This window comes from Dromiciops gliroides, chromosome 4, assembly GCF_019393635.1.
Source record: "Dromiciops gliroides isolate mDroGli1 chromosome 4, mDroGli1.pri, whole genome shotgun sequence".
NCBI lineage: Eukaryota > Metazoa > Chordata > Mammalia > Microbiotheria > Microbiotheriidae > Dromiciops > Dromiciops gliroides.
The window spans coordinates 409,802,352-409,815,949 of NC_057864.1; the positions used below are offsets into that span (position 1 = coordinate 409,802,352).

Here is a 13,598-nt window from a genome sequence, read left to right on the forward strand (position 1 = left end):
TCCCTCCCTTATTTCCACCCTTTCTCCCTCTCTGAGATGTTAAATGATTGGATATAAGTTATACATGTACAATCATGTGAAACATTTTCTTATTAGTCTGAGACAGATTTAAAATTGACAGAGTATGAGTTTGGGGTTGTTTGTAAGTTTTTGACTTTAAGAACTTCTTACCAGGGCCCTTACCTAAGGAGATAGATTTCAGACACAAATTTAGAGGACATGCCAAACATTAATATTAATATAGTTGATCCAGGAAAAAAATAATATTCAGATTATCCAAATGTTTCAATGCAGTTTTAAACCTTAATAGCTTAAAAGTGCACTAAAACTTTTGGAACACCCCATATTACACTTCAAAGAAATGTGCTCTTGATATCTATTTTTTCTATTGTATATATGTATGTATGCATGCATATATGCATGCATGCATGTATGTATTTCCTGAAAGACACAGAATGACTATGCTCTTACCATTTAAAAATTTCATATCATCTTCTTCCATAGAAATTTTGTATGTGGCTTACCATACCCCTCTCCAGAAATTATTTTTCAAATATACCACCTTGAGAAAATGTACTGTAAACTTCACTTCAACTAAAGCTTTACAGAGAACATATCATACTCTTTCAATTTAAGTCCTACTAGGTAGGTGGTAAAGAGGTAAGGTGATAAATTATAAATAAAAAAGGAGGCTGTAGTCATAGATGTTAATTTCAGGACTGGCATTTTCCTGAAATGTTGAAACATTTTATGATGTCAGAGCTTGAAAGTACCTTAGAGATTATTTAGTGCATCTCCTTCATTTTCCAGGTGAGGAGAATGAACCTCAGAAAGATGAAATGATTTGCTCCAGAACACACAGTTAGTAGTAGAGATTGAACTAGAACCCAGATTTCTGATACCTGTCAATCCATCAGCAAGCACTTCTTGAGTGTCTACTATGTATTAAGCAATGTTCTAGGCACCAGACATACAAATACAAAAGTGAAACCAGTCCTTGCTCTTAAGGAGCTAAGAAGTCAAGCTTGAGGAGGCAATATGTGGCCATGTGGATATATGCCCAATAGAAACAAAGTGACTTTAGGGTGAAATCACTGGGAATGAGAAAAGGCTTCATGCGGAAAGTAGCAGTTGCGTTGAACCTTTACAGGAAGCCAGGACTTTTGAGAGCCAGAATTAAGGAAAGAGTGCATTTCGGGCAAAGGAAAGAGGCAATGTAAAAGAGGTAAGAGATGGAGCATTGTATATAAGAATTGCTTCCTCTAACAAAACTGTTACCTTTTAAGTATGAAGATTGACTTCTTTCAGGTTCTAAACCCAGTGATAAACTAAACCATGCTATTTTTCATGGTTAAAGAATTACAACAAAAAAATCCTCTGTTTTTGTTCACGCTGCTTCCTTTCCCCCTTTTCATCCATCACTGCCTATTCACATCCTTCCTGTCTTTCGAGAATGAGCTCGTGGCAACATCTTGATGAACTTCCTTTAATCCTTCCAGGCAAAGGTCATCACTGCCATACGAAAGTATATGAAGAGGCAAAAAGTGTGTGTGGGGGAGCTACCTCTACTTTGCTACATAGAGTATGTGAAATTATAGGCTTTTTACTTTTACCACGATTTCTACTTCATTTTAGGCAAACATATTTTTCTGTACTCATTTCTGTCACTTACAGAAAAGAATTCAAATACTATTGAAATGAACCTCATTATACCAAATGAAAATGCACTGTAAATTTGAGAACGTTATGACTCATATTACAAAAAAAAGGTACTATGCAGTGTCTTTTATTTGACGCCCATGAAAGAATTCTGAGGTTTTGGAATCACTTGGCTGTATAAGCTACATTTGTATACAACAAAGAAATCTCTCTCCTTGGATTCATTAGGAAAGAGTATCTATCCTCCTTCATGGATAGAATCATTAAATCTCAGAGCCAGAGGGACCTTAGAGGACATCTCAGAGGACAACTCATGGGATGGCCTTGGGTAAAATTGTGAAACACATTTGTCAAGAGGTTTTCACATCTGTCCTTCATTCTCATCTTTTAGGTCCCCCCAAATTGCCATGGTCTCATCCCCTAGCCCTTATCAAAATCTTCTCTCAAGAAAGGATGTGAGATTGGCTATTTATGTTTTAGCATGAATGAAGAGGTGCCAAAATGTCACCTCTCCCGGGGGTCCCAAGAGAGGGGGCACAGAAGGCCACTCCCAATATTTCTGAAATAATTTCTACTCCAGTTTCTTGCATGTCTGTCACATCCAAGCAGAAAGAAAGTTGTGAAGCATGCCCCAGGATTATCTGATTTGTTTGACATATGGGGTTATGCCTCCTAATGCCATTAATTGGAATTACAAAACTTTGCAACAGAATCTCAGAGATTTCCATTGGGGTTTGCCTATAAGGTTATTTGCAAACTGATGTTGGTTAGGGTAAACTTATGTGGAATGCACACATATTTTCATTGTGTTTGGTGCCAATCAGTCTGAATATCGTAATCTTTCAGTTTCCATTTGCCTGTCATTATATTCATCTAATATCAGTGTAGTCTCAGGAATGTTCAATATCCAACTTACATTCCAATCGATGGTAACAAAGAAAGGATGGCGCTTAATTTCTTCTACCCCATCAAGGCCAGCACCTGCCAACAATAAAGCAAAGATTGAGCAATGCAGTAAGAACATAATGGTTTTTTCTGATAGCTTGTAATGTGGAAGTCGGACTGTTTGTAAAAGTATGTGTTTTATATAAGAGGGTCCATCTTGTATAATTGGGGTTCTTGCTCCCGGCTGCACACCTTTACCAATTCTATGTTTTGGCTCTGGAAAAATATGAATAGATGGGTGAAAAGAGCTGGGCTAGGGTGCCCAGTCATTTTGAAGAGGTTTGCATTTTTAATTTTTGCAAGAAAATCTCGAAATGAGGAAATAAAACCTGCTAATGAAAATATAACAAAAGCTGGGAGGTTACCTTGAAAACTGTATCAAGTGCCTCATTCTATGTAGTATTGTATAATAGGATATTTGTTGTTGTTCTTGTTGAGTTGTGCCCAAATCTTCGTGAATACGATTTCATCTTTTATTTTTTTAGGCAGGGCAATGAGGGTTAAGTGACTTGCCTAGGGTCACACAACTAGTAAGTGTCAAGTGTTTGAGTGCAGAGGGTGGAGTTTGATCTATGTCTTGAAACAAGGCAGAGTGTCTAAAAGGTAGAAATGAAGAAGGAAAACATTCTAAGTAAAAAGGAGAGCCAGTGCACATGCCAAGTGATAAACTATTGCTTATATCCTCTTGTTAAATTACTTCAAAACCCTACAAAACAAAATGTTTTCCCCTAGTTGAATGTAAACATATCAAAAAGAATTTGAGGCAGGTAGGTGGTACAGAAAGTAAATCACTGGGCCTAAAATCAGGAAGACCTGGGTTCAAATCTTACTTAAGATACTTACTAGCTGTGTGACCCTAGGCAAGTCACTTAACCTCAATTTGCCTCAGTTTCCTCAACTATAAAATGAGGGAAATAGTTATACATAATCCCCCCAAGGTTATTATGAGGATCATAAAAGATGACATTTGTAAAGCATTTAGCACAGTGCTTGGCACATAGCAGGTGCTCAACAAATGCTTGTTCTCTTCCCTTCCTGAATCCAGAGATGCTGAACTTTTTTTGTGTCCTTGAACAAGATACCTCATTTCTTGGCTCTGCACCTTTTCTTTAGGTGTTCCCCCATGCCTAAAATGCACTTCTTCTTCATCTCTACCTCCTGGCTTCTTCAAGCCCCAGCTGAAATCTCACCTTCTATAAGATGTCTATCCCAATCCCTCTTTGTTCTAGCATCTTTCCTCTGTTGACTCTTTCCTATTTATCTTGTACATAGATTGTACATACTTGTTTGCATGTTGTCTCCCTCATTAGATCGTGAGCACCTTTAGGACAGGGACTACCTTTTTTGTATCCCCTATACTTAGCACAATCCCTGGCACATAGTAGTACATAATAAATGCTTACCAATTGTCAGAACAGAGTAAGAGACCTCAATAATGAGTTGAAATAGCTCAAACCCTGTCCAATAATGAATTCCCACCCATCACATCTTTGAAAAGTAGTCATTGTTGTCCAGTGATAACAAACTCCCAAGGTAACCCATCCTATTTTGAAATAGTTAGGATTTTTTTTTTCATTATATGGAGCTGAGATCTACTTCTCTAAAACTACTGCCCACTGTTCCAAGTTCTTCCCTCCGGGATCAAACAGAACAAGAGAAGTGCTGTATTTCAAATGCCCTTTAAACCCTTTGGGACAGCAAGCCTTCTTTTCATTAGGTTAAAGATTCCTAGTTCCTTCAACTAAATCTTATATGACATGGTCTCATAGTCTTTAGTCTCCCAGGTGTCTTGGGTTTCTTTCTTCTAGATATGCTCTAGTTCAACAATGCATTTTCTAAAATGTGATTCCTAGAACTGAACATGGTATTTGAGTTTGTTTGTTTGTTTTTTAGTGAGGCAATTAGGGTTAAGTGACTTGCCCAGGGTCACACAGCCAGTAAGTGTTAAGTGTCTGAGGCTGGATTTGAACTCAGGTACTCCTGACTCCAGGGCTCGTGCTCTATCCACTGTGCCACCTAGCTGCCCCTGAACATAGTATTTGATGTGTGACATAACCAGGGCAGATTATAATTGTACTTTTACCTTCTTAGTTCTAGACACTGTGCAGCCAAAGATTGATTGCATTCACTTTACTGGGTGCCATATGAAATTGTTAACTCATAGTAGGCTTCAAGTTCTAGAAAACTCCAGATCTTTTTGTCTTACATTTTTAAAATTTGAGCTATTGTATGATCCTGCCTCTATTACTTTGTATTTGTGGAGCTAGCTTTTTGAATCCCTAGGTATAGGGGCAGCTAGGGGGTACAGTGGATAGAGCACCAGCCCTGGAGTCAGGAGTACCTGAGTTCAAATCCGGCCTCAGACACTTAACACTTACTAGCTGTGTGACCCTGGGCAAGTCACTTAACCCCAATTGTCTCACTAAAAAAAAAAAAAAAAAGAAAGAAAGAATCCCTAGGTATAGGTGCAATCCTCTCTAAGGCTACATTCCATCTAATGTATATGCATCTTTTTTCTACCTATGTGAGTATATGTTGTTGTTTCCATTATAATGTGAGCTCCTTTAGGGCAGGGGTTATTCTAGCTTCTTTGTATCTCTAGTGCTTGGCACAGTACTTGGCACATAGTAAGCACTTAATACATGTTTTTAATTTATTGACTTATTAGACACGGATTATTATTCTAAACTTGTGGAATTTTTTTTTTTGGATCCTGCCTCTGTCAACTGATATAGTAGTTATGCCTCCACATTTCAAGTCAATAGCAAATTTAATACTATCTACATCTTCATATAAGTCATTGATAAAAAATTCAAAGAATGGGATCATGGACAGATCCAAGGAACACCACTAGAAAACCAGTTGACACCAAGCCATTAATTGCCACTGTTTGGGTCTGATCAACCAACCAGGTCTAAACCCAGGTAACTATACTATCATCACACATCCACATCCCTCCATCCTTTTCATGAGGTTAGAATGAAAAAATTCATCAAATGCTCTGCTGAAATCCTGGTATATGATATCTAAGACATGTTCTTGGTCTTCCAGTTTAATAACTTTGTCAGGAAAGGAAATGAGGATAATTTGGCATGCTCTGTTCTTGATAAATCCTCTTATAGACCATTGATTTTCCTTCTCAATACTCATATTTCATCCTTTTGATAATATTTTTTATATTTCTGTCAGGATAGAAATCTAGCTCATTAGTTTATGGTCTGAAGAATTTGCTTTTTCCTTTTTAAAAAAATTGGGATATTTGCCCATTTCCAATCTCATGGAACCTCTAATTTTCTCCCCAGTTTTTCATTGATCATCAACAGGTTCATATATAACTTGCACTAGTCTTTCCAGTACCTTGGAATTTATTTTATATAGGACTGGTGATTTGAACTCATTGCTACTAAGTGATCTTACTGTCCCTCTCCTCACTTATCCTAAGTGTTGACTCCCTGTTAACCAATTGTGTTCTGGTACTCCTGATGGGCTACTTCATTATCTGTTATCATGTTCCACCCATCCTGAGTGGCAGCATTATTTGTTTATTAATTTCTCCCTTTACTTTCTGTTAAAAGCTTCCTTGATCAGATTTGCAAACTTTCAAATAAATATACTTTTACCAGACTTTGTTCAATAATGTTTAAGAAGTTTTGGGAAGTTCTCTGTCATATCTTGGATCAATGACTTTGGAAAATATCTTATAAAGAGAACCGATAGATTCAGAGTGCATACTGAGGCATATTTTTTTTCTCTTTTTCTTTCTTTTTTTCAGAACATGGTTAATACAGAAACTTATTTTGCATGACTTTTTATTTGCAATGAGTTTTCTACTTCTTGCCTTCTTGGTTTTTTGGCCTTTTTTTTTTAGTGAGGCAATTGGGGTTAAGTGACTTGCCCAGGTTCACACAGCTAGTAAGTGTTAAGTGTCTGAGGCAGGATTTGAACCCAGGTACTCCTGACTCCAGGGCCGGTGCTCTATCCACCGCGCCACCTAACTGCTCCCACTTCTTGCCTTCTTAATGAGTGGGAAGGGGATAGGAATTTTAAATTCAATTAAAAATATATCCATAATTTTCTTATCAAATAAAAAAGAACCACCTTGATACAGCTCAGCAGTAAGTAGCCAATAGCTATGACTCATTTCTTCTTCTGGTGATCTCTAAGAGATGATCCCTCTTCTGACTCCTTCCTCATCACCAGAAGATGCTTTTCCTGCAGAGCCCAGCTCCATACCCTATGAGTCTGTACCTCAAACCATTAGATTACAAAGGTTCAGAAGTCCTTTCTCCTTTTATTCTTTCTGTGCTACATCTTCCATTCATCATGATTTTTCAAAGATCACCAATACTGGATCAGTAATTATATCTGTCAGTTCTTTTGGCACCTTGGGATCCAAGCTTAGAAACTTGAATTTATTGACAGAACTCTCATGCACCTCATTTTATTGCACATTCACTTAATTAACTAATTTATTTTGTGATGTCATTAGGCAGCAATTGTTAATAGTTTTACCCTCATTTCTTGATTAAAGGCTATAATCTCTAGGTAGGTATTCTGTCCAAGGGTATAGATGGAAACTCATCCTTGCATAACACTTGTCCATGTCCTCCTACAAGTTCAGCATTGGAGACCCTTCTGATGTGTTGAAGAAATGCTTTGCTTTCATTGCATATCAAGAGGATTCCAGTGGAGCACATGGGTTTTATGTTAGTTATCCCCTGCTATTGCCACATGACTGGCCTATTTTCTTTTTTAATAATATATTTATTGGATGACAATATTTACTGTTTCTCCTTCATAATTTCTTGTTGATGTCTTTTTTTTTTTGCAGGGCAATGGGGGTTAAGTGACTTGTCCAGCACCACACAGCTAGCAAGTGTCAAGTGTCTCAGGCCGGATTTGAACTCAGGTCCTTCTGAATCCAGGGCCAGTGCTTTATCCGCTGAGCTACCTAGCTGCTCCCTAGTGATGTCTTACAGATTGCTCACACCCACCTGTGCCTTCACATTGCTCTTTGAATGTTTCTCATTTTTAATTCTTTAGAAACTACAATCAAGCTATTCTTTAAAGACATATAGGCCTGCAGAATATTGGTATTAAAAGATTGATCTCTGTTACAGGGATAAATTTGAGGTCATTTAAAGAACTTTATACTTTCCCAAAGCCAATTCCATGTGGCAGGCTGTTTCATTCCTTCTATTTAGTTCTGGACCCAATTAATTACCTGCAGTGTCTATGCCTTTCAAAGTTCATCATCTGGTCCTTGGACTGAAAGGGGGCTCAGAGGCCATGGAGTCCAATTCTTTCATTTTATAGAAAAGGAAGCTGAGGCTCGGGAAGATAGTGAATCCATCTTCAATTTGAACTGTGTTGGATCTCCTCCATGACAGTAGTGAACATTTTTGATGAATATATATTTCCCTGTTTTATGACACTAAAATGAATAATCAAGGTACTATCAAGCAAAGTTATCTGTTATATCTTTTAAGGTATCATGCATAAATATACACATATATGCATATATCTATATCTATTTACCTATGGGAAAGGCAGTGTGGTGTAATGGTTAGAAAGTTGATTTGGGGTTTAGGAAGACTTAAGTTCTATTATGTTTCTTCTGAAATATACTGTCTATATGACTCTGGGCAAGGTACTTAGTCTCTTAGGTCCTCCAGACAAATTTATACAACTTTAAGTTGCAGAACAGATACTGATCATCATTCACAGAAGGAGCTTACTTACTGGGAATTCCCAACACCATTGAAATCACTGATCTAGGTCTCCTTACCACAAAAGGAGCCATCTTAATGGACCTATCATTTTTTTAAGCTCTTAGTGAAGGCATAGATGGTATAGTAAAAATAGTAGCCACAAAACTCTTTTCCCATTAACCTGTAAATCTTGTGTACATGTACACAGATCTCATGAAAAGGATGGTCCCAAACTTTGAGCACAATGGTAGTCAGGCACCCATGTAGAATACATGGCAGGTAAAGGCATGTCATAATACCTATTACATCAGGGTCTGTACAACTTTCCTTTCTTTATAGAATCCTCATGTGGGTCTCCTTGAGCACACTATCTCTTCTGGGTTGGTCAGTTGTATTCTTATGTATAGTCCTCTCCACAACACTGCTCTTGATTACTATAATCTAGCTCTCTTGAGTTCATAGCTGGTTCTCTTCTCTGCTGCCAGGGGTTCCATTCCTTGAAGCTACTTCCTCCTTTCAGTGACTGCCCTTCTCTATCTGTGTTTTTATAGAGCAGGGCTTCTTAAACTTTTTCCACTCATGACTCCCTTTCACCTGAGAAATTTTACGTGACCCTGGGCATATAATATAGCTATGCCTATATAAAATAGGTATACATATTTTTTTTTGTGAGGCAATTGGGGTTAAGTGACTTGCCCAGGGACACACAGCTAGTAAGTGTTAAGTGTCTGAGGCCAGATTTGAACTCGGGATCTTGACTCCAGGGCCGGTGCTCTATCCACTGTGCCATCTAGCTGCCCCAGTATACATAATTTTTTACTGTTGTCACATACAATTACATGACCCCATGTGGGGTCACAACCTACAATTTAAGAAGCTGTGTTCTAGAGCATGCTTCTCTGCCCCCTCAATTGTTCCTTGAATTCTCACAAACAAATAAAACAACAATCTCTTCCCCGCAAAAAACCAAACAAACACAAAAAACAAAAAAATGCCCAGGACCTGAGCCTTTAAGATGATAATAATATAAAAAAGCGGGGGCGGGGCAGCTAGGTGGCACAGTAGATAAAGCACTGGCCCTGGACTCAGGAGGACTTGAGTTCAAATTCAGCTAAGAGACTTGACACTTACTAGCTGTGCGACCATGGGCAAGTCACTTAACCCTCATTGCCCTACCAAAAAATAAAGATAATAATAATATCCAACATTTATACAAGACTTACTATGTGCCAAGCAGTGTGCTAAATGCTTTACAATTATTATCTCATTTGATCCTCACAACAACCCTGGGAGATAGGTGGTATATATCTGCTTTTTACAGATGAGGAAAATGAAGGAGAGGGGGATTTAGTGACTTGCTCAAGGTCACATAGTTGGTAAGTGTTTGAGGCTTGATTTGAACTCAGGTCTTCTTGACTCCAGGCTTGGCATTCTATCCACTGCACCACCTAGCTGTCCTTCGCCAAATCAATTATAGTCAACAAAAATTAACCATAATGTGATCTTTTCTTCTCTATATCTTTCAGTTAATTGTGTGATCATAGAGATGTGGTCTATGATGGAATATCACTTGTGAAGTATTCCTGTTCTTCATTAATTCCCTAAACAAAGATGTCCTCAGTCTATGTATGGATGATACATAATAAGGAAAAAAATACAGAATGTCCCTTAGGACTTTGGATTTCTTCACTTACAGTGTCAGAGTGTTTGTAAAGAGATTAGAAGTTACTAAGAAACACACTGTTTTTAGACCATCTCTAAATTTTAACAGAACTGTCACTCTAAATGTGAGATCTTTGTCCAACAATTAATGAGTGGACATAGTACCAAAAGAACAGAAGTATATGAATCTTTATATTTTCACTATAAGCCAAAAGATGAAAAAAGGCTGCAGTTTTATAGAAAGGTGGCCCACAGATTATCTTAGAAGAGGCAAATAAAGTAATTGAAGAAATTGTTGTTATTTTGTCATCTCATTTTAAAAGCTACATGTTGAATAAATCAAATAAAATCAACATGAAAATAATGGAAGATTATGGTCCAACATATGTTGTAGAAGATAAAGAGGTGGCTTTCTACACAGAGGTGGACATAGTCAAAATATGGATGATGAATAAGAAATGAGAGAGGACAAAGACAGAAAGCACAGAAGCCCCACATCTATATAACAGGAATGTTTTTTTTTCAGAAACAGAATAATAAGGTATTAGATCTACTTAGTATTTAATAACAGCACAGAAATGAATCTCATATTTTAGCATATACGAAACAACTTGTTATTGATGTGGGAGCTATTTCTGAATCAGCTCTCTGTGTATAGTAAGTCCATTGATTTGTAAGAAAGATATGCAATTAAAAGAGTTTTGTGTACTTGTTAAATTCCCATTTATCCAGAATTATAAGTAGACATTCAGATAATCAAGACTATTTTATAATATTCTAGGATGACTATTAATGCACATGATTGTTAGCCTGGGGGTACTGAAAAATTCTTAAATGCCTTCTGAATCACCAAAGATTAAATTAGGTTCAGTATTCTTTTAATGTTAAGCTTACTTTAATTCCTAGAAAATTAGTTATCCAAACTTGGCAGCTCCCAATCAGCCAAAATAAGCCTGCTGTACTGTTGTTCAACACACACTATAATTGTAACTGCTAGAGTCAATGTTTTTGGTTTTCATTCGTAAACTCATGAAGTTGAGAGAACCTTGCTATGTCTAGGTTCCTAATATAGTGCCATCTTCAATAATGATAATATGATTTTATGTGTATAATGGGAACCATATTGTTTGCCTTCTCAAGAGGTGGGGAAAGAGCTGGAAGGAGGGAGGGAGAGAAAAAGAGAAACAGAGCAGAAGGGAGGGAGGGAGAGGGAGAGGGAAAGGGAGAGGGAGAGATAGGAAGAAAATTTGAAACTCAAAATTAAAAAAAATGAATACTAAAATAATCAAATAAATTAAAAGGAAAAGAAATAATGATGATGAATGATGCTTTTGGTTTTTAAAAATCTTTACTAATATAAATAAACACATTTTAAAACCCCCTTTTAACTTCATTCTGGTTGTTTGCCTTTACAAATTTCATATTTGAAGCTTCCAACTATGACTCAATTGGCACACTATCAAATCTGCTTCAGGTTGAGACACGAAGGACTCAAATCATACCAAAGGCAACACTTAGTAAGTAAAGAATATAATGGATTGCAAGCCTAAAAAGAGAATACACGTTTTAAGAAGAGGAATAGATTCCATTTATGTAATGCTTTAGACAATACATTTCTGATAAAAGCCATGTGAGGTATCATTGATTCATTTTTCAGGTGAGGAGTCATTTTTCGGGCTCAGGGAGATGAACTCATAAAATCTATTACAAATCCCATCTTAAGTAGTAGAGTTGAGATCCAAGTGGAGATCATAGGATTTAGGGCTGAAAGGGACCTCAGAGATCATCTAGCTCAACCCTTTTATTTATATTTGAGAAAGCTGAGTCCCAGAGAGGTTCCATAATTTGTCTGAGGCTTGGGTGGCCAAGGTCAATTCAGTGAAGCTCTTCTGGTTAACACAGCCTGGGATAAGAACCTTGATCCTCTGACTTCAGACCTAATACTCATTTGATTACACTGTGGGGACCAATTTTTAATTGGGGAGTGTTAGCTAAGTGGCTCGCCGCAATATTGGGACAAGGAAGGAGACCAGCAGCCTCCCTCAAAATAGAGCAGGATTTATTTTAACAAGAATGAACTTAAAAAAAAAAAACACAAACAGGATCAGTAGGATCAAGGAAAAGGAAATAAAATGGGGAAAGGGAAATTATACAACCTGAAAAATATCACCGCCCAGGAATCAGCTGAGAATACACAGCTCCTGTCGCCTTCCAGCTTCCAGCCAGAATGCCGGAAAGAAAAAAAAAAAACAACTTCCTTCCTCCCCGTACACTCCACACAGCCCCCAGCCAATTGGAAGGCCACTCTGACAGTCACATGACTGCCCACACTAGGCTTCCAATCATTATAATTTTGCCAGGCCAATGTAGGCTTTGGTGAGTGGTGATGACATGAGGTGCCAGCACCATGGCAACGGCTACAACCAACGTGTGGTTTGCTGAGCCCCAGGCCAGTGCACGGCTGAGGCATAAAAACCTCAAATAACCATTAATTCTTTACAACACTATCCTATCATCTTGTAAGTCTAATGCTCCAGTCCTCTATATTACACTTTTCTCAGTAAATAGTCCCAGAGCTCTCAGGAAAGAGGCATTTTTTTTTTTTTTGTGGTGACTCAGTAGTAACTCTGAGGAATCTACTTTCCATCTTGTATTTCCATCATAGTTGACTGTCCTTCGGCATTTACAAACAATATAGATTGTGGGCAGAGGAAAAAAGCTGGTCTACAAAGGACAACTGTGATGGTACAACCATAACTAGGCTTTTCTTTGTTAGCTAGTGCAGATTATTCTTGGACTATGATGACATTTTTTTTTTTTCACGCTCTTCTTCCATTCTTATCAGTTTTTGGACTGTTTTTCTATTGAGGTCCCAGGAAACATAGAATTAATAATGCATTAATATGCTATTCAGCAGATTTGCAGGTGCCTCAAAAATCAGTGGAAACAAAATGAAAACTATTGTGCATAACATGAACCAACCATTGTGACAAAGTCCAGTGTTTGTTTGGGGTCATATTTTTATAATTCTTTAATAACTTTTTGTGGCAGGGAACACAAATACTGTTATCTCCATTTTATTTTATTTTATTTTATTTTTTTGCAGGGCAATGAGGGTTAAGTGACTTGCCCAGGGTCACACAGCTAGTAAGTGTCAAGTGTCTGATGCCGGATTTGAACTCAGGTCCTCCTGAATCCAGGGCCGGTGCTCTATCCACTGCGCCACCTACCTGCCCCCCTTATTTTGTCTTTTAATTAGTTTTATTGGTGACTTTTGTCTTTATAGAACAGCCACTTCTGAATGCCTCTCCTTCCCTACCCCCAGGAATTGAATACTTCCTTGTAAAAAGAAAAAAAGGAAAAAAAACAATTAACGAATAACAACTGATAAATGTTTGACAATATGTATAGTGTTCTGCCCTCCTCTCCCTGCCTCTATACCAAAAGTAGGGAAGAATGTTTCATTAATTGTTATCTAAGACCATAATTAATTTTTCAATTAGTTGGCTTCCTTTTAATGATTTCATTTACATAATTGTAGTAATTTTGTATATTGCTCTTCTAATTTTGCTGATATTTTTCTGCATCTGATTATACATATCTTCCATTTCCCTGAATTCC

The 13,598-nt window shown here is 37.5% G+C and overlaps 1 protein-coding gene across 3 annotated transcripts in view; it reads right to left on the bottom strand.

The window, feature by feature from the left end:
• Positions 1-13,598, bottom strand: part of RPS6KA2 (ribosomal protein S6 kinase A2) — a 599,568-nt gene that overhangs the window by 69,753 nt on the left and 516,217 nt on the right. For all 3 annotated transcript variants that reach the window (XM_044005229.1, XM_044005231.1, XM_044005230.1), the window contains one exon: positions 2,576-2,640. In XM_044005229.1, coding sequence (XP_043861164.1) covers positions 2,576-2,640 — 65 coding nt within the window. The remainder of the gene's footprint in view (positions 1-2,575; positions 2,641-13,598) is intronic.